Source organism: Arachis hypogaea, chromosome 18, assembly GCF_003086295.3.
Source record: "Arachis hypogaea cultivar Tifrunner chromosome 18, arahy.Tifrunner.gnm2.J5K5, whole genome shotgun sequence".
Classification (NCBI taxonomy): Eukaryota; Viridiplantae; Streptophyta; class Magnoliopsida; order Fabales; family Fabaceae; genus Arachis; species Arachis hypogaea.
The window spans coordinates 2,619,932-2,642,076 of record NC_092053.1 but is presented as its reverse complement, the minus strand read 5'-3'; the positions used below and the strand labels follow the sequence as shown (position 1 = coordinate 2,642,076).

At 32.7% G+C, this 22,145-nt stretch overlaps 2 protein-coding genes and 1 long non-coding RNA gene across 3 annotated transcripts; 1 reads left to right on the top strand and 2 right to left on the bottom strand.

The window, feature by feature from the left end:
* Positions 1 to 3,717: 3,717 nt before the first annotated feature.
* LOC112772638 (uncharacterized) lies at positions 3,718 to 5,702 on the bottom strand. The gene is given in 4 exon segments (XM_072225731.1): positions 3,718 to 4,844; positions 5,003 to 5,063; positions 5,242 to 5,391; positions 5,394 to 5,702. Coding segments are annotated over 4 exon segments (621 nt in total). The 5' UTR covers positions 5,634 to 5,702; the 3' UTR covers positions 3,718 to 4,674.
* An 8,880-nt stretch (positions 5,703 to 14,582) lies between these two features.
* Positions 14,583 to 19,386, top strand: LOC112770657 (probable E3 ubiquitin-protein ligase ARI7). Its single transcript, XM_025814985.3, has 15 exons — positions 14,583 to 15,005; positions 15,443 to 15,567; positions 15,652 to 15,757; positions 15,895 to 15,985; positions 16,214 to 16,386; positions 16,634 to 16,738; positions 16,833 to 16,921; positions 17,042 to 17,149; positions 17,378 to 17,468; positions 17,562 to 17,651; positions 17,788 to 17,835; positions 18,107 to 18,178; positions 18,259 to 18,358; positions 18,447 to 18,573; positions 18,674 to 19,386. Exons 1-15 carry the CDS (start codon positions 14,832 to 14,834, stop codon positions 18,945 to 18,947), a joined length of 1,773 nt encoding a protein of 590 aa, XP_025670770.1. The 5' UTR covers positions 14,583 to 14,831; the 3' UTR covers positions 18,948 to 19,386.
* Positions 19,387 to 20,628: 1,242 nt separating this feature from the next.
* LOC140181146 (uncharacterized) lies at positions 20,629 to 21,921 on the bottom strand. Its single transcript, XR_011875814.1, has 2 exons — positions 21,199 to 21,921; positions 20,629 to 21,071 (listed from the first exon to the last, which is right to left on the bottom strand). It is a non-coding gene; the product is annotated as an uncharacterized lncRNA (long non-coding RNA).
* Positions 21,922 to 22,145: the final 224 nt, after the last annotated feature.

Below are 22,145 nucleotides of genomic sequence, written 5' to 3'. Positions count from 1 at the left end.
TTTTCTTTCCTTCTCCTCTTTCTTTTCTTTCTCACACCTACCTACCTTGTTTTTGTCTCCTCAATTTTCTTATATCTTGTTTTCTTGAATTTTTTTTTTCTGTCTTTGGCTTTTAGATCTAAGATAGTCTCTTCGTTTTATAAATGAAAGTTGTTCTTCTTTAAAAAAAAAATGCTTTGTATTTAACTATTTGTGTTTTGTAGTGTTTCATAACTAACAAGTCCTAACTCCTAAGTAATTTAACATCATTTGGTCAAATTAGACATTATAAATCATTAAATAAACAACCATGAAAAATATGTGGCTTAATGCGAAGACTAAAAGTGCCAATCACACTTGGTTCTGTTTGACTTGGCAAGATCACATCACATGCTGGGAAGTAGGAAATACCAAGTTTAGTTCATTGGCCGAATAAATAAGAGTAGGGTTACATCCACTCTTTCGCATATTCTCAAATCTCAAGCCACCATCCATTTAACCTAACCCATCAAAAAAAAAAAAAAAATCACATACATCTAAATCTTAAATATAAGATTAATAGTCAAATTAGTCTCTAAAAGATAAAGTATTTTTTAAAATTCTTCCTAAAAATTTTTTTCAATTAAATTGGTCCTTTAAAGATTAAGAAATAATCATATTTGTCCTTCATTCATTCAATTAATTGGATGTTGACCAAATATGTTTAGAAAAATCTATCAATTTAGTTACCAAATATGTGTCATGTATGCTATCAGTTAACATTTTATATTATCAATCGTTGACAAAAATTATGAGTGAAGTAATTGAAGGATAAATATGATTAATTCTTAATCTTTGAAGGACTAATTTGATTGAAAAAAATATTTCAGAGACGAATTTAAAGAATACCTTATTTGAGAAATAATATTGTTCATGTCCTGGTCCAATATATGGTCCAGACCCAAGTAAGCCAAAAAGACTCAATTCAAAGGTTGGTCTTTACCACCTACCCGACCTCTTTAGAGAGGTCGGATTCCACATAAGCTCCTCCCTAAAGAGATCGGACTCGAATTAAACTGGCAAATAACGTTTATTTGCTGCCCCCTAAAATCTCTCACCCACTTCTAAAAAAGATACCTCAACAACCTTAAGATAAAGGGACGATGGAACTACTCACTGACACATTCAGGTAAAGCTAAGTTTCAAAAGACTCTAAGTCTGCTTACCCCTTTACTAACTTAGGCATTAGAATGTCTTTGCAGGTACCATCCCACCTTCTCCCACTCACACAATTCGAATGGCAGCTCTTAAACGTGAAGTAAGTCGGAGGCCACAATCTTCCAATGTTTGGACCTATCATTCAAACCCAATCTATTTATCTCGGGTTACCTATGTAACAAATATTTATATCATTTTTTGTTTTATTTTTTATACATCTTTATTCTATAATATAAAAAATACAAAAAATAAAAAAGATATTAAAAAAAGCACATATAACGTTCACATAATTCTCAAAGTAAAAAAGATATTGGTATTGGTATGTATAAACTGGCTTGTTAAAGCGGGAACTTTTTAAAGTTGGCTTGTGCTAATCAAATTTTATTTATTTTTTACACATATTTTTCACTATTATGTTGTCATTGAAATACTCATATATTTCTAACTTTTCATCCTAACCTTCACAAATTCTAGCATAATCTTCATCTATTTTTTATTTTTCAACCTAATCTTCACAAATTTTAAAACAAATACATCTCTATCACATATTAGATATGAACTTCTATCTATTTATATTATTTTTGTGTGTGTTGTTTTTGTATTTTTTCAGTAGATCTATGATATTTGTTTGTTTTTTATATGTTCTTTGAAATGTGAAGAGGTTGACTTGGTTTATGAAAACCAATCATAAAATTTTCCTTACATGAACATTAGTCAAAATTATAATAACAATATATATATATATACATATGTAAATATAGATATATAATCATAAAAGTAGTTTATTTGAGATATGTGTCCCATTTTTTGTGATTTATAAAGGTGAGCCAATATATAAAATAATTTTTTATTTTAAAATTATTTTATTTTAAAATATTATATAAAATTTTAAAAATTAAAAAAAAAATTATTCTTCGTTATAAATACATTTATTATAATTTTTTTAAGTTTTAAAATTATTTTACTAAACACAATTATGGTGCTTGTACTTATTAAAAATTTCTTAAAAAATTCCAACATCTAGCTGACAGTGAATTCCAACGAGAGGTTGGAGTTGCTGTTAGTTCAGCAAAACAGGTGGCGGAAATCGCCCTAATGATCGGATAGATAAGATATCCGAGAATAAAAATATAGCAGCAACAAAAGGCAAAAGCATAATAATCGGATACATATCCGAGAACCAAAGATACGGTGGCAACAAAAACATTGGAAAGATTGTTTGTATAAATTTGTGTAAATTTCAATAAGAACGGTGAAGTGATGCTGAGGAGTGTCATCCCGTCAGGATAGTGTATATATACTAAGAAAGAAAAAATAAAGGAAAAGAAAGTTTCAATAAGTTTGCTCGTTACTGAATATTAAATTTATTTTCCCAATTGAGTTTGCATTCTTATTTTCTTAGTAAATAGCATTACCAATCAAAAAAGTTATTCTAATCAATCAACCATAACATTAGAATCCCGTCAAATGTTAATATACACATATAATTTGTGTCATTTATTTATTACATATAGGTAGCTTAGGGCAGAAATTATTTGTTGTGGAAAGACTAATGGTATTTTGGTATGATATTGGCAATTGGGGAGTTTTGTTAAATTGTGGGTCAGATCAACACGCCGGGGTGTGTTAGTAGCGAGCCGTCAGAGTAAGCCAGAAGGTTCGCCGTCGACATGGAAGTTCCCAGGCAACACAGGGAGGGCGTGATGCACAGAGATGGCCACCAGTGTTTCCAGACTGCGACACACACGTAGCGGCTCCATACCAACAAGGGGGCATGCAGGGGGCAGAGATTCCATGCAGTTTTCACAGAAATTTCCGCACGTTTCTAAGGAACTGCAAACCCCTGTTTCAACACGGGGTGGATGTATTGGCAGCTGCTGGCATGCTGAACTCCGGAACCAGACAACGCAGGGTTGAAGCTCTTTGATTTGAGTTCAACCTTTCCTCCAAATCGTTCATTTAGAAACACATAACGGTTTGGGGAGGGAGGAAGAGAGGCATTTCCAAAGAAGAAGGGAGTTACATAAAAAAAGTTATAACTTTGTATTTATTAAAAATGGTTCATAATTATATGGCAACAGAAAAACATATTAGCACGTCCACGTGTTGAAATTGTTCTATTTGAAATTGTTCTATTGACACGTTCACTAATTTGTAAAGACACCAAATACACCCATTTCCAGTAAAAACACCAAAAATGTTTCCATATAGTAAAAAATGAGCCTAGTTTAGGGGGCCCAAATAAATAATAAGTTATTGAACTTGCAATTTGGTGGAAGAAGAATTGGAGTTCTTGCAAGGATTTGGTTCAAGAAGTTGGATCAGTACGAAACCAATGCAGCACACTACTTTGGTTATGCCGCAACAGTTAAATCTTTAACCGGATCTATTGCTCAATCAATAGAGATCCAATGTAAGTTGTTTTATTTGTTCTTTTAAATGCTGCTTGCAAAAACTTTTATCTTGATTTATGTAACATAGTGTGCCTTCAAGAAACAGAATAACGAATGGTTTCAAGGTGTATGAAGTTTCCTCTCTATGTAAACAATTTCATATGTAATGATAAACTCAGATTAATCATCCGTAAGCTTATGGCCTGTTCTTATATTTACTACTACATTTCAACCTCCCTATTTCTCAGTTGTATGAACATTCAATTACAGCTTACTTTAAATATTCAACATTCATCCCGAATCAAGAGAACATTATATAACAACCAATAAACATATACTTTACCCGAATAAATTAAAAAAGAAAAAAGGAAAAAACCCACAAAGCACAAACCTACCCTCATGATGAGCTCTGGCCTAAGCTGAGCGATATTGACCTTAATTTCACAGTACATTTTGGAACACTCTAGGGAAAAATCTTTCATAGCCCTAACGAGCTCTGGCATACGATTCTTGAGACTTGCCAAGGTCTTTTGCCTCACTTGTGGCATTGAGTTGCATAGGCTTCTTCCTCTTCTTCCAGCCTCTTCTTAATTTGTTCAACCAATAACTGCTTCTCTGCAACAGGTTCGTCCGGTCTGGGCCATGACTACCTTCTGCATTTTCAGGATCAAATTCATCTGGTATTTTCTTTTGCATATACTTGTTATGCCAATCTTCGAATTGCTGCGTTTTCCGGGCAAGCTCCTTTCTTGTATCCTCACATTTTCTCTTCAAACCCATCTCGTCTTGTTGCATGTTATAAATAGTATCCATCACAGCAGCAAAGTTGCCTATAGCTGTCTTGGCAAGCTCATCGGGAAGCCTCTCTAGTCGCTCCTGCCATGCATGGAGAAGCCCTTGAATGGGTGGACTCCTAACTCTTGGGGGAGAAGAAACCTTTTCCTTGAAACTGCTTTCGATAGGGATAAGATTTAATTTTAACCAATTGTTTAAGGCCTTTATGTATTTCTTTTGATTGTCAACTAGCATCTCAAAATGTGAATGCCACTGATGCGCGACAACCAACAATTGGCCTGTTCGGTCATGATGGTGTTCACTTGTGTCCTTAGGAGACTGGGAAATGTCCAAGGATTTCAAGCGACATCAATACAGCAGCATGGGTATCTTGCTCATCTGAGTCAGAATCATCCTTCCCATCATCCACACTAGGCATTCCTTTAAAGGATCTATTCCGTGTAATAACTCGCATGACCTTTTCAGAGTGATTAATGTGCCCTGCACAAGAAAAACGAAAATATGATTCAATAAATTCAATAACCCAAAAAGAATCTAGGATGCAGTTTCACTGCTAAATAAGCAATAATCAAATATTGGGCTTCATAATAACGTATCCTATTGGAATCAATTGAGCTTAAAGGTAGTATTCGCTGCACCACCACTACTTCCACCCCTTTTGCTTCTTCTTCTCCTCAAAGACCCTTCATTCTCCAAATCCTTACATTGAATATGAAGATAATCAAGAACAATGATGATATATTCTATGAACACAACAGTTTTATATATAAGATTGGTACAAAGTACAATGCAATGATCAACATAACAGAAAACTAACTGGTAACTAACAATTGTAACTAGCTAACTGATAAATAATGTATTTGTTGTGTGATAATACCTTGTCTTCCTCGTCCTCCTCCATGGTGGGCTTGGGCTTGGCCTCGGGCTTGGGGATCTTCATCTCCGGCATGCTGACAGCGAGCTGCAGGGGAGGGGCGTCGGAGAAGCTGGGATGGGGCGGCGGTGGGAGGTTCTCTAAGGGCTGCGGAGGGAGGAGGTTCAGGGGGCGACACCGCCGGCGTGGGGGAGGTCGTTGAGGTGGGGATTCTGGACCTCGCCGTGGGCAAAGTCGCTGAGGGCGGCGCCGGCGTTCTTGAGGGAGGTGGCGTAGGAGGAGTGTGCGGCGGCGAAGGCGTTGCGGGTGGAAACGGCATCCTTCATGAAGTGCTTGCGGTCTTTGCAGCGTGCCACCGCCTCCTCGTTCTCGATCTTGGATTGGTTGCAATCCATCTTCCTCAATTGAGTGAGTGTGATGAGCTGGAGAGAATAGATAACTGAGTGTGGAGACAAGAAATCAAAGTCAATTAAGATTTGGCGGAGAAACAAACTTACTAGTAACTGATTTTTAGGATGTTAAAATTCAAATCGATTTAAATTAAATTATTTATTTAATTAAAAATCGATTAAAATTATATTAGTTTAAATTTAATTAAATTTTGAATCTATTTTTTACGATTAATTCTATCCAATCTAAATTATATTATTTTATTATTATATTTATAATTATATTTATAATATATTTAATTTGTTATAATTTTTATATTTTTTAATAATAATTATTACTGTTTTATGTTTAAAATATAATTTATTTATTTATTTTAATTAATTTATAATTTTATTTTTATTATTATATTATTGTTAATTTTTTAAAATATTATTAAAATTTATTATATTATTATTAGTTATTTAAAATTTAATATTAAAATTTATTATATATATATTTAATTTTTTAAAATTTATAAAATTATAAATCCAATCCAATTCGAACCTTAAAATTGGATTGGATAGGATTGAATTTAAAAAAAAAAATTAATCAGATCCAAATTTCATCGTAAACCCCTCTATTCTTCCTAGTCTTTTTTTGTTTTGTTGAAGTATATACAGGGGAGTAGTGCTGAGTGCCGACTGAATACTTGGGATTAGGGGATACGAATTCCTTTTTACTAGTTAATTAATTAATTAATAATTAATCAGAATTTATACAATCTATTTACTTAATATATTAAAATTAAATTTTTTTATTAATAAAAATAAGGTGTCAATTTTTATGGTTGCATTAACTAAATATTGTTTCCTTAATTATAGACTCTATTAGCCAAGATCATAGCACAAAATAGTAAATAGCATTAGTGAGTCAGAAACAAAAATCAGCGTATGGTAAAGCTGACCCATCAACATCTTTCCTACCGCAATCATATAATAATTTGAGAAATAATATTTATATTATTTTTTATACATCTTTATTCTATAATATAAAAAATGCTAAAAGTAAAAAATATACTAAAAAAAAACACATAAAACGTTCGCATAATTCTCAGACTCAAAAAGATATTAGTATTGGCATGCATAAAGTACACTCATTATACGTTTCTAAAGAAAAAAAAAAACACTCTCTAGTTTAACATAACACACGTCTGTTTGAATGCTAAAACAACCATAAGATCAAGTTTAGATGTTTTTTACTCATTTTTGTTATAAAATCTTTTTAATATTATATTTTTTCAAGCTTTTGATATATATATATATAATTTCATTATTGAAATTAAGTTTGATTGATGTAATAGTTAGTTTATTAATCTATTTAAATAAGTATTAAAAATTAAATTTTATTTTCTATATGTAACAACTCATTAACCAACAATAAATAATATTTTATTGTTGACAAGAATAAAAATAAAGTGAAATCAAACCGGAAAAGGCTTTTGGTAGAATGAGGTTGTATAGGTGAGTGGCTAGGTGTAATCAAATAAATTTCATTATTATTTTGTTTATTTTCTTTGTGGGGGAGACTTTCTCTATGAATAACCATATGTAACTTGATTATCTATATCTATATTATTTATAAAATAAATTTAACTAAATAGCATTGGTCACGAATAATATGTTAAAGGTGTTAGCAACTCTTCACTATTAGATAACATACCTAGACATCATACGATTTTGTTCCAAATCCCAATCATTTAAATTTCATATTCTCAAATCAGATACCCACAAAAAAAAAAAAAGGGGTACAGTCATGAAATATATTCTTCTATTATAATTTATAAATATATATACCTAAGTACGAAAGAGACATTTGAACACCTTCCATTATACAAAGTAACCAAACTTGCACCATGGTTATTTGAAGTGGACATATATACATGCTTTAAAAATATTGGAAAAATTAAACGTCAACTTACAACAACTTAATTACACCAAGCCTTTGTTCAGATTCTTGCATGGAACGAATTTATCCCTGTTGCATCTTCTACTTCAAGATTTAAGGTAAATCGAAATTAAGTCAAATTATTTCATTACTAAAATAAAATAAAATTCGAATTTTTCAACCTTTTCATACACGATCCCATGTTTCTGCCGTAGAATGTGCTAGTAATTCACCATGATATATAATATATATATATATAACTTGCACATTATGTGCTACTATGGTAATTGTTTAATTATTGGAGTCAATATATATACTTGACCTTTTACAATTCTATTACATTATTTATATCTTTTATAGTAAATAAATATTAATATCTTATTAAAAACTATTAGGTATTTTCTTGTTTTATTAATTAAAAATATTTTAAATAATTAATTAACTAATAGCAGCTATATTCTTTACAAATATAAACATTTTTGGTATATTATTAATTTATTATTATTATTATTATCTGGAGTTTACTAATTGTAGTACTTGATAGCTAAGTTTCTTCGCTGGACAAGTCAAATATATTGATATTAGATGGGAAATAAATAAATAATATTGATAGACTTGCCTGTATACAACAAGGAAGTAAATAATTTCACTTTTTTTAGATGATGTAAATACTAACTAAATTACATTAATTGTAAAATAAAAAAAAAGTAATTCTGATATTCACTTGAATTTAGTCACATTTCAAATATAGTCTAAATCAGCATACTGCATATCCTATTGTATATATGTCACCATAAAAAAATTAGATCATACTGTTGTAACTATTCAAAAGGTATAGAATTCTGTGGATTTGATTTTTTTTTTTGTGTGTGTGTGTGTGTTAAGTTATCATTGGTAACATAAGCAAGCATGACTTCAAATAATCATGTTCTGTTAACAATAACTACAATATTTGATAAATTTGCTTCTAAATTTTTAATATAATAGATACAATATAAATAATTTTGATATTTAATTTAGTAATTGTACAAAATAAAATTGAAATTGCTTTGGACTTAAATCAAATTCTTTGTTTGAAATCACAAAAAATATAAATTAAATTGATTCGCAAAAATTTACATTATAACTAAACCTACATTTTTTTTTATAGAATTTAGTTGAAATTTAAAATATTTGATATGTTAAAATTGTAAAAAGTCATTTTTAATCTTTACAATTGATATAAAAGGAAAAAGTTTGAAAAAAAAAAGGTTCAAAGGGTTTGTAGCTAGAGGTCTAGTGACTATATATAATTATTTATTCCAAGTATAGATACCTAATTATTTTATTAAAATCGATACTGATTTAATTAATTCATGTACGACTCAATTAAACAAATTCTTAATTAGTTCGGATATTTGGATTAATGATTACGGAAAATCAAATCAACTCAATTAAATTTATATTTATATTAAAAAATAATATATATATATATATATAAGAGAGGGCAGTGATCCAACAGTGGACACGAAGCAAATTTGTTCCAAATTTTAGGAAGCACCCTACCATGAGACATCGTAAAGTGTATGAGTGGTTTGTGAGAAAGTGTAATGTAAACCTCAATAGCACTTGCATCACTAAAGCATTGAAAGCTGCTAGAAAAGTGGTAGAGGAAGATGAAGTTGCCCAGTATGAGTTAGTCTGAAACTATGCTAATGAATTGCTGACAAGTAATCTCGGGTCTACAGTTCAAGGGTAATGCTAGGTAGACAAAAAAAACAGCCAGAACTTGCCTTATTTAGCATTAATTAATTGTCGCAACAATTAATGAATGCTAAATAAGGCAAGTTATGGCTGTTTTTGGCTGATTTTCTTTGGTTACCAAACATTTCCGATAAAAGGACATACTGTTTCAATGTTAACCCGGTGAAAGGACAAGATCTGTGGGAGAAAACATCCTCACATGCCCCCTATCCCACCCCCAATTGAGCCAAAACCTGGCAGGCCTACCAAAAAGAGGAGAAAGGACAAGAGAGAGCAGACAGTTGGGTCAAGCACCAAGATAAAGAGGAAGTATAACCCAATCAAGTGCATGTATTGTGGTGAAGTTGGACACAACAAGAGAAGTTGTGCAAAGAAGAAAAAAGAGGATGTTGAGGAACAAGCTAGACAAATGCAACTTCACCTTGCCCTTGTTAAAGAGCCTGCTCCCCTTACAAATGAGACAAACACCAACAATGAAGTTCAATCACATTCTCCCATCCTCCACCAGTCCAGCCACAACCTGCTGTGGAAGTCAACCAACCAGGAGGAACCCCACCAATGCAAGATACCTAATTGCCTGTTCAAGACCTTCAGGTTACTTGTTGCTTTATGTTCTGGACCTATTGCATTTATTTACTTGAAATCAGGGGGTGGAGCTTAGTTAAGATAAGGGGGGCCATGGCCCTCCCAAACTTTTGTTAAAAAAATTAGTAGTATTCTTTTAGAAAATAAAAAATAGTTCAGTTGGCTCAAATACTTTAATTTACTATGACATAAAATATTAAAGTTCAATCTTCATCTCTTACTTTTATTGCACAATAGTTTTTTAGTTTTAAACATTCAAACCTTGTTGAATTTGGACTGAACTGAGTGTATTTGCATTTCACAGCTCTCTATTCAATAAGCAACACTCCCTCTATCTTTGAATTCAAAGATAAAAAATTAGGCATTTTTTATTTATGTAATTTAATATTATTTTATATTTTATTGTTTATTTAATTTAATTTTTATATGATAAAAAATATTAAAATATTCAATAAGTATTGATATTATTGTATTTGTATGAATTGATAAAAAAAATTTAATAAATATTATAAATTTTAGTATTATCTTTTTAATTTCTTTTTTACATATTTTACAGGATATATATTCAATTTTTTATATAAAATAATCATGAAAAATTAAAGAATTGATGCATTTTTAAGAGGAAGGCTAATATTCATGAAGGAGAACATATAATTTTTACAATAGGAAAAGTATAGGTAGACAATGAAAATACTAAACAATGTGAACAATGGATAGATCGGATGTTCATTTCACTAGGTGTGCGGATGATTATTCTAATATTAAGATTTAGGTGGTTAATTTAGAGGTGTAGTGTGTTTTAATTTGATTGGTGGTTGTTCATATTGTTTAAAAAAATTATTGGTTACCTAGCATTACCCTTTACAATATCAACACCTATGGATAGTTTTTCTACTTTAATGAATCACGAAGAAAGTGAGATACAACCTTCAAAAGTTTAAAGATCTGATAAGTTTGACCTTAATTCTTTAGAATGAGACACTGAAAAACGACTTTAAATTTGGCAATATCACCCAAATTAGAGAGATGAGGTTAGGCGAGCTTATCTTAAATGGGGTCCATATCAAAAACATCTTAACAATTATCTTCTATCTGGCCCCCCCCAAAATTTTATTTCAAGTTCCGCCACTGATGGTTCTGCAACTGGCCTATGCAGGGTGCAAAGAGAGGCAGGCTACCAAATTGCATGTCATCAAAAGCAAGGCAAGATCGAATGCCTCCACCAAATCACATGTGGCCATATCTATTGAGACATTGAAAGGAACAACTTCTGCAACTGCAAAGAAGATGCAAACCTTCATGACATTCGTGCCTACTCCAAGCTTCAAGCGTCCAAGAAAGAAAGTTTAACATGTTTAACTAGGAAATATATTTTGTATGTAGTTACAACTTTGCTTTTTGGGAACATGGCTCTATAAACTAGTTGTGTGTTCAGGATCATTTTAGTTAGACCTATTATGTTTTTTTGGTTTAAGTGAACAATATTGTTTGAACTTATGCTTTGGATTGCTCTGTTAACTTCTGGATCCTTGATCACCTATGTGGTGTGTCTACTAAGACAATATGATATCATTATGATGTTTGTTATGGATTACAATGATCTTGACTATCCTGATGTATACAACTTTTTGGTGAATAAATACTTAGGGTTCAAACATCACCATCATGTATTTTCAGTGAAACCCATCATGCTCAAACAACAAGTTTATGTTAAATTAAACACAATTAAACCATACTTTCATGGCAAAGAATTCGATGGTCCTAGAATGTTTGGACTATTAAATGGTCCCATAACAAAACATATTTTTTAAGTTTTTTAATAACTGCTAAATAGTCCTTATTTAATTTTAATTATAAATTAGTTCTTTATATATTATTTAATTATAAAATCTATTTTTTATTTTATAAATTATTTTTTTATCATTCATCTATCATGTTTATTGAGAATCCAAAACTAAAACAATAATAAATTAAATTTTTCATTAATCGTAATAAATATTTTACAATCTTAATCGATCGTAATTTTATCATTGATCCAATTACATACGTATTGGGTTGGAAAAAATCGTGTTTGTTAAAAATTCAATCGATTGGATGTACAAACCAATCGATTGAAATTCAGGCTTCCCAAACTTCAATCGATTGGAATTTTGCAATGCATGTGAGGTTTTTCTTATTCAATCGATTGGTCATATTACCCAATCGATTGAAATTATCAAAGCAATCTGGGTTTAGTTAATTCAATCGATTGGTTCTGTTACCCCCTCAGTAAATTATTATTTTCAAAAACCCTATTTTTCAACTTTAATTCCCCAAATACTAGTTTTTTTATGCAAAGCAAGTTCGCCGCACTATAATTTTTATATAGAATTTGCCTAACCCGACGAATTTCACTTCAAATTCTAAAAAAAATGGCTAACTCAAGTTCTTAAACTTCACAATAGACAATGACAACCATTATCATCGTCTCTAGAGTACATAGGAGTAAACAATAATATTGGGGAAATAATAGTTTTTTTTTAAATTTATAATTAGAAAAAATCCTAGTTAAATATGTCTTATTCCCGTGTATATGTGTATTTATGGAGACGATGATAATGATTACCATTAATGTTGAAAAAACCATGCTTGTTATCGATGTATTTTTGTGTACTCCTATATACTCTTGTAGACGATGATAATGGCTTAAAAATTTGAGTTTCGTTGGTTTTGAAAAAAATTCGAGTGAAATTCGCTGGAGTTAGGCAAACTCTATAAAAATTATAGAGTTCGGCAAGTCAGGCGAACTCTATAAAAAATATAGAGTGCAGCTAATTCGCCCTAAATAAAAAAAAAATCGTATTTGAAAAATTAAAATTGAAAAATAGAATTTTGGAAAATGATATTTTTTTTAAATGATAAGTAAAAATTAGTGTTATAGGAAGTGTACTGGAATTTTTTTCGTTGGTAAATTTTGAAGATGTCAGGTATATTTACGAACATTGAGATGGATGAGTAATACTATGAGGACGATGACATTAACCAACAAAAAGAGCTGGTATGTGACCAAGATATGATGGATAAACAATATGAATATGAACAAGATTTTGGAGATGAATTCACTGAGAGAATAACAGAACCAATTGATTGAATTAACTAAACCTAAATTGCTTTGATGATTTCAATCGATTGAATAAGAAAAACCCCACATGCCTTGCAAAATTCAATCGATTGAAGTTTGAGAAGCCTGAATTTCAATCGATTGAATTTCTAAAAAACACTATATTTTTTCAACCCAATACGTATGTAACTAGATTAATGATAAGATTATGATCGATTAAGATTGCAAAATATTTATTACAATTAATGGAATATCTAATTTGTTATTGTTTTAGTTTTTATTCTCAATAAACATGATAGATGAATGATAAAATAATAATTTATAAAATAAAAAATAGATTTTATAATTAAATAATATATAAAAGACTAATTTATAATTAAAATTAAATAAAGACTATTTAACAGTTATTAAAAAAACTTAAAAAACATGTTTTGTTATGGGACCATTTAATGGTCCAAACGTTCTGCGACCATCGAATCCGGTACCTACTTTCATTCATAAGTAACATCATCATTACATATAAACTAATTCAATATCAAAACTCTAACAACACCTCAAAACACAACAACATAATACTCCATCTGTGACTTTACTTGGAGATTAATGTGAACAACAGTGATGCACATAAGACAGTAGTCACGACCACTGCAACTGACAGGAACATTATTAACATTTTCATTACTCTAACCTCACCCTCCAAGCTACCCAATCTCCATGACACATTCAGTCTCTATTCATCATAGTCACCACCAACCTCTGCATCAGTTTCCGCCCGTGCTATATACCCATCTTCCTCAACCCACCTAAAGAAGTTGCAGTGACTTCCCTTTTGAATATTAAAAAAAAAAAAAGAAAATTAATTTCAACTACTCAGCAAAATAGACATAGGAATATGGAAAACAAACTTAATTTATCCTAACCTAACTCACCGGGTATCTTGCACAAGTGTGGAACAACCTATCTGAATTCTCTTTTGTGCCGGATTTCTTAATTGTCGTCTTCAACCCACAAAAGTAAGTCTGGTCCTTCATCTTCCTCCTCTGTTGCATGGAAGAGTTCGACTCATGGCTACTGATAGACTGAGACGGCAAGTCACTACTGCGGCTTCCACTCATCATAGCAGCGACTCATCAAACATACATCGTCATCTACTACGAGAATCACACACATTTATGCTTCAAATTGGAGGTTAAATTAGAGTTGTAACATTAGGACTAATTTGAGCTAAATAAGCAAACATATCTTATCAGCATTAACGGTAGCCATGCTGGAGTGTGCCACGCTGGCACTTAATGTTCCAGCTCAGCAAATGTTAGACACATCAGCAACTGAGATGATTGAAAGACAAACTCGATCAGTGTGAGTAACTTTCGGGGACGATTTCGATTAATTTTATCTTTCGGAGACTAAAATGAAAATCAGGGTATTTTTTAGGGACGATTTTGACTACTAACTCATATTCTTATGGATAAAAATAATGATTTACAAAAAAAAACTTGTCTTAACTAATTATATATTATGACATCAACAAAAGTAAATATTTTCAAATCTATTATTAAAAAATTCTATTATTTATAGTAGGTTTCTTTATTCATTGCAATTTCCACACGATCTCATCCAAATTAAACTCTCTATTTAATCCCATATATAATCTTCCAATTTCTAAACCTCTGAAAGAAGGATCGAAGGGAAAAAAAAAAAAAGCAACACTTTATTTTTTTGTTCGTTCTTCTCTTCCTTCTTCCTTCTTCCTCTACATTCCTAACCCCCTCGGCTTTGCCCTAGATTTTCTCCGCCATCGTAATCCTTCATCGATTGCCTTCGAATTCCTTTGCACGTATCTAGGGTTTCCATGGATTCCGAGGACGATATGCACGACGCCAACGATGTGGAGTCACTCGACGAAGATTTCTACAGTGGCGAGACCGAAGAAGCTCCCATGGATTACAATGACTACGATGACGATGCCGATGACTACTTCGACGATGCTGATGATTCTGATAGGATTGAGTCTCGCCGCCCTGAGGTATAACTCTACTCTTTACTTCTCAATTTCGTGATTTTTTGTACTCCTCATTGTGTTGTTGAGCTGGGAATGTTGCTCTTTTGTTTTCACTATGAGCTCGATTGAGTTAATTGGACTTGTGAGTTGGATGATTTGACTGCACTCAAGTGTGGATGTAGAAGAAAGAGATAAAGGACTGATTTTGAAGCTTTAAACAATTATTATTATTATTGGTACTAATTTGGTTTACTTTAGTTGGAAAAATTTTGGAATTATATCAGTGGAAGTGTTGGTTGGTCAGAAGTTTTTGTTCTCACTTGATCTTGATAGTACAGAGTAGTAAGTAATCGTTTACTGAAAGTGAAACAAGTTGATATGTTGAAAGGAAGTTGGTGTAAATGGTGAAGATGGTTTCTTTGTTCCCTTCTCTAATTTACGGTTCCCCGTCTGGATTCCAGCAAAATTTTACCATATTGAAGGAATCGGATATTCAGCAAAGGCAGGAAGATGACATCACTAGAGTGGCAACCGTTCTTTCAATATCACGAGTTGCTGCGAGTATCCTGCTTCGTCATTACAATTGGTAAATATCTTTTCCTATTGGTCATGTGCAATCTAGTTTGATGACTCTATCATGTACTAAACGAGAGATGTGCTGGTGTTGCAGGAGTGTTAGTAAAGTGCACGATGCCTGGTTTGCTGACGAAGATCGAGTCCGTAAAACAGTTGGTTTGTTGGAGAAGCCAGTTGTCCAGCATCCTAATCCTAGAGAGGTGAGATAGTGTATGATTCCAAAGTATGTCATTAATGTAGCTGGTTTTTTTTTTCGTTTATTTTTCATTTTTTTCTGCTGCTTGATCTTGATTTATATTTTACTTTCGTTACTTATTGTTGTTTCTCCTCTGCTCAGATAACTTGTGGCATCTGTTTTGAAACGTATCCTCGTACTAAGATTCAAACTGCTACTTGTGGCCATCCTTATTGTTTTTCTTGCTGGGCAGGTATTGCTTATGTGCTATGATTGCTGTCCTTCTGTTATTGTGATTACAGATACAGTCTATATAAGATAATGAAATTATACATTTGGGATGTTATTATTGGACATATGCAAATGCCAAACCCCCCCCCCCCCCCGCCCCGCGGTCCTTTTTTTCCTTCCAGATGTATCCTCCTCTTTCCTTCTTTTCTTTTTTTTAAAACCACATTCTTCTGTCTTTCTGATGTTCTAGGATATATTAGCACATCTATTAATGATGGTCCTGGATGTTTGATGCTGAGATGTCCCGATCCCACTTGTGGCGCTGCTGTTGATCAAGGCATGATTAATCTCTTAGCACCTGATGAAGATAAAGAAAAGTATGCCCGTTACCTTCTTAGGTCATATATTGAAGACAATAAGAAGGTATGCTGTAGTTATTGTATTTTGATGTTGACTGATAGTAAACAAATGGCATTGTGTTACCCAAAGTATTTTTACCCGACTAGATATGGATATGAATGAATCTTCATTAGTTATCAGCATATCACATATGATGATATCATGCTCTTCGTATAAACATTATTGTTGGTAGTAATAGACTTAGTTGTTGTTTCTGTCTCATTTGTCTTACTGCCAAAATAATCCCATTACTTGTCTTTGCTTTGTCTAGACCAAGTGGTGTCCTGCTCCAGGCTGTGAATATGCTGTCAATTTTGACGCTGGCAGTGGAAATTATGATGTATCTTGCCTCTGTTCATATAGCTTTTGCTGGAATGTAAGTAGTCTATGGATTTCTTCAGGTTTTTTTGGCTTTGCATTTGAGAACACTCGTTTCTGCTGATCGATAAGATGTGTTTTTGGATATGCAGTGCACAGAGGAGGCTCATCGTCCAGTTGATTGTGGCACTGTGTCAAAGTGGATTCTGAAAAATAGTGCAGAATCTGAAAACATGAACTGGTATGGAAACATTATATTTTGATATCTCTAGATATAGTTTTCCTGCCTAGATTGCTTTGGGATAAGTTACCAGTTTACCATTTGAGATCTTGAGCTAGCTATTCACTTAATGACATTCAGGATACTTGCTAACTCAAAGCCATGTCCGAAGTGCAAGCGACCAATTGAAAAAAATCAAGGGTGCATGCACATGACGTGTACTCCACCTTGTAAATTTGAATTTTGCTGGTATGTTCTGTTTTTAGTATATTCCATTATCAATTGTCAATTGTCATTGTTGTTGTTGTTTTTTTGGGGGGGGGGGGGTGTGCGTGTGTGTGTGTGTTTTTTTTTTTTAAATATATTCTCTGGGGATTAATAATGAATTATATTTATTTTCATCTTTTATGTGTCTTTATTTTCAAATGCTTCAAGCTTATGTGGGTGCTCACTGAGTCTTATGATATATTATCTTAGGCTATGCCTCGGTGCATGGTCAGATCATGGTGAAAGGACTGGGGGTTTTTATGCTTGCAATCGATATGAGGCAGCAAAACAAGAGGGAGTGGTAAGGGGCACAGAAAGACTATTGTTGCACATTCTTCGCCTCAATTATATTTCAAATAATATCTGCTGATGATCTAAATTTTGTTCCATGTAGTATGATGAAACTGAAAGAAGAAGAGAAATGGCAAAGAATTCATTGGAGAGGTACACGCATTATTATGAGCGATGGGCCAGCAATCAATCCGTACGCACTACTTTATACTTATCAGTATTCTAGGAAAATGTTTTCTTCACATATCTAAATTCATTGATCAGTTTTATATTTGGCTAGTATTCTTATTATGATATATGCTTTATGATTAATTTTCTTTCTATGGCAGTCGAGGCAAAAAGCTCTTGCAGATCTACACCAGATGCAAACTGTTCATGTATGTTACATAACATTTGCTCTATTTTGCATTAGCTTGTATCTGTCTTTTGCAACTCTTTCAGAAAGAATGTTATATAAGATTGCACATTTTTCTTTTTAGTAGTACATGTTGCTGCTTTTGTAGTCCATTGATTATTTCAGTGTCAAGAGTCTGTTTACCTTAGAAGCTCTTAAACTGCTGCTCTAGAATCTTCATTCTTCTAAGTAGAGCTTAATATGGGGTTGCCAGGATCGTAAAATCACCATGTAATCCTTGTGTTTTTTGGCAGATTGAAAAGCTTAGTGACACACAATGCCAGCCCGAGTCACAGCTTAAGTTCATAACTGAGGCCTGGCTACAGGTAAGTAAGTGTTATAGTTTGCTTGCCATTTTTTACTGTTGTGAAAAGGCAGTTTCCTAATCCCTATTTCATGTTTACAGATAGTTGAATGCCGACGGGTGCTGAAGTGGACATATGCATATGGATATTACTTGCCTGAGCATGAACATGCTAAAAAACAGTTTTTTGAGTACTTGCAAGGTTTTATTCTCAACCTGAATTTATTAGGAGCATCTTGCATTTGAAGTGGTTCCTGCAAGTTTGATTTTCCAGTCCATTTTTTCACCAGGTGAGGCAGAATCTGGTTTGGAGCGACTTCATCAATGTGCTGAAAAGGAACTACAGTTGTTCCTTAATACTGATGGCCCATCTAAAGAATTCAATGACTTCCGCACAAAACTAGCTGGATTAACCAGGTAGATATTGCTTGTGTTTTTGTTGATCATTTGCTTTGTTGCCTGTTTTTATTAACGAGTTTTTCAGGTTATGATCATCTAACCTATTTTGTTTTGGCAGTGTAACTAGAAACTACTTTGAGAATTTGGTTAGGGCTTTAGAGAATGGTTTATCTGATGTGGATAGTAATGGAGCTGCTTCAAGCAAAGCGACAAGCTCTAAAAATGCCGCAGGGAGCAGCAAGGGGAGAGGTGGAAGAGGAAAGGGAACTCTTCGGGCGAGCATGGCTAGTAGTAGAATGACCGACGATAATCATTGGTCCTGTGAGCAATGTACCTATGCAAATGCGAAATCTGCCACCACGTGCCAGATCTGCAACCAACAGCGCCGATGAAAATTCCGGCCCGCCTTTAGAAACCCCTGTACATCTTGTAGACAAGGCCAAGGCACCAATTTACTTCTCCTAGTTATCATATGGTGGATGCATTTTGCAAGTCTATTTAATGTGAACAGGATGCTGGGGGGTGTCACTCAAAAAAAGATTCCTCCATTCACTCCTAATTTGAATACCTACCAATTTGATGTATATAGTGTCTTTATCCTAAAATTCACGTATGGCCTTATGGCGTTTATGCTACAGGCTTATGTAACTGAATATATACAACACATGATAAACACAAATGTGCTTGTTTGTGTCTCGATTTCCTTTTTTTTTTTTTTTTAAAGCAAATCATCTGATATTGCTTCTATAAGATACATTCAGGTATGTAAAAATTCAGGGCTGGTTGTTTTTTTAAGAAATCATGACGAATAAAGGACCATTTTGAAAGGAACATCATACCAACATAGCCTTACATTTATATCACCTGTGAACTTTTATAGTTTACATTGAGAATTTGGCACAGTTCTGTTGCATTTTGTGCTGTGCGCGTTAAATTCTATTTCTATGATACTAAAAGTTTCAAGGCACTAATATTCACTGCAAACAAACAAGATTGTTGCTCCAGTTAATAGTGTCAATATGTTTGGCTCTATAGGACTTTGGCCCTATTTTTATAGGGCCAGAAGAATAAAAAGTCCTATAACTAATAGGGTCAAATTTTTAAAAGGTTTTTAGGTCCAAAAGCCCTCATGGACCAAAAGCTTTAGGGTCACCTAATCCTCTTTTTTTTTCTTTTTTTTTCATGGCCATTATTTTCTCTTATTGTTTCAATTTTATTACAAAACGGATCTAAAAAAAAGTAACAATAATAGTAGGGATTGATTTTTGTTTATTTGCAACAATAAATCAAAATTACATATGGAGTTATATACATACACCTGGGGTTTGTCTGGAAAAATGTCTATCTATGATGAGTAGGGTATATTTAAGAAAACACAATGAAAAATAACCACAAAATACACACGACCAATTAAATATCGAAAGAAATATCTGGTCCGATATATATAAATTATATGGTATATATATAATGTGGACAATGTTCATCTTATTATACTTAAGGTGTACATAGTCATCGATAGCAATACTCCAATAATGTTTATATCTTTTGGACCACGTTTATTAATAATTTAATATGTATCATTCATGGCCATCTTATTTCTTCTAAACATGTGGATTCTTGCACCTTTGGGGTGTATGCTGCTTGTATTCTTTCATGTTATTAATCAATCAAAAAAATATTGTTGGGGCTTTTAAATATAAAAAAAAATTAATAAGAGAAAAATATGATTTGGGACTTTTAAACATGTTATCAATCCCACCTAATCCTCTTTTTAAATATAGCCTAAAAAAATATTGTTGAATGAGTAATTTGTATGTAAAATCCTTGTAAATAAGAATGTAAATTATTTACTAATCATATAGTATGTTTTTTTTTATTTTCTTTTTGTGTCAGTCATATTTAACAGTAAGGAGAATACAAACGGATTAACACTTTTAGTCTAAAAAAAAGATAATTAACTAATATTAGTTTAAATATAAAATAAAAATAAAAATAAAAATATTAATCATCTAATATTTTTCATTTATTAAAACAATTTTGTTGCATTCAATTAATGACAAAACTGAAATTATGGAACCAGCAAAATTTTCTTTAGCACCATTTATTATATCTTTTCATTTCCTCAGAAACTGAACAACTTATAAAATAAATAAATAAATGAGCATAAACTTACTGAGCCAGGGGTGAAGGACTGCCAAACACTCAATTTATCATTTTTGCATCAAGGGTCTAAGGTGAGAATCAGCAGTCAAGAAAAGGTTTTTGACCAAAACAGCCTCTTTGGATTCATCTCCAAGCTTTAGTTTTGGAGTTTTTAGGGCTTGTAGGGCTAACCTATTTTAATTTTTGTTGGGAGGGCTTAATAAGAGTTAGGGCTTATAAAATATGATTTTGTAATTTTGGAGGGTTAGGGCCAGTCCTAAAAGTTTGGGTTCAATTGACACCTATAACTCCATAGCTCACACGGCATTCCGCTCCCTTCCCATCTCAAAGGTCTCGGGTTTGAGTCTTACAAGCTGCAACCGAGAAGAAAAAAAATTGGTAAATATGTGAGAAATATGTGGGTATGTATTGTGTACCTAGAATTGGGAATTGTCCAATTCACCGACAAAAAAAAAAAAAAAGCTCCCAGTTGGGCTCAACCTTATTTAATTAACATTCATGATTATACGTTATGTTAACAGCATGTCTGGATTCCGAAAATTCTTAAAGTGGACCAAGTCTCTATGTCCACTCCCATTCTTAGCTAACTCCACAAAATCAAATACATAAAGCAATATAATATAATACAAAGGTAAAGATTATGTATGCAATTCGTCTTGTGCATCCATCAATCCATTGATCAGTTGGCCAGAGATAAACCCTTAAATCAAGATAGATTAGTCCTTAGACTTGGAGGATACCATGGGCAACAAAAAAAGAGTTTATGTATGCAATCAAATAACCTCTAGAGTAAGTTTTCAGAATCAATAGTGATAGCGATGGAGGTCAAACCTCAAAATCTTTACATACAATGATCAATGTTCTGTTCCAAAGCACAATTCAAAATTGGATACATAGAGTATAAACAATCAACATACACAAAAAAAGAAAAGAAAACAAATAAAAAGGAAAAAGATAAAAAAAGATTTATGATGTGAATGGAAGCTAAGAGTCTCAAGTCTCAAATGTTGTTAAGACGGTTGTTTGAAGCGGGAAGTTGTAGTTATCTTGGTACAACCAAGCGCCACCATGGTTTGTCCATTGAGATTCAAGTGCTATGAGAGCCACATACAAAATCGCCACTACTGAGATCGCCACACACAGATACATCTGTTCTGTGAAACTCGCCGTACTACTACTCATCATCATCACCTTCACTATGTTAAGGATAGAATTATAAGAACATATATATAGTAGTGATGTGAGAGAGAAGGTGCTCAATTCAATGGATTTATAAATGTGAGACAGTGATGATGATGAAGTGAGGCGGTTAGAGACTGTTTTGGGGAGAAGCAACAATGCGCCAAATCCACTGAATTCTCTCTGACCCCCTTTTTGTCACGTGCGCCAACTTGCACATCCAACTTGGCCACTGGCTACTGCAAATG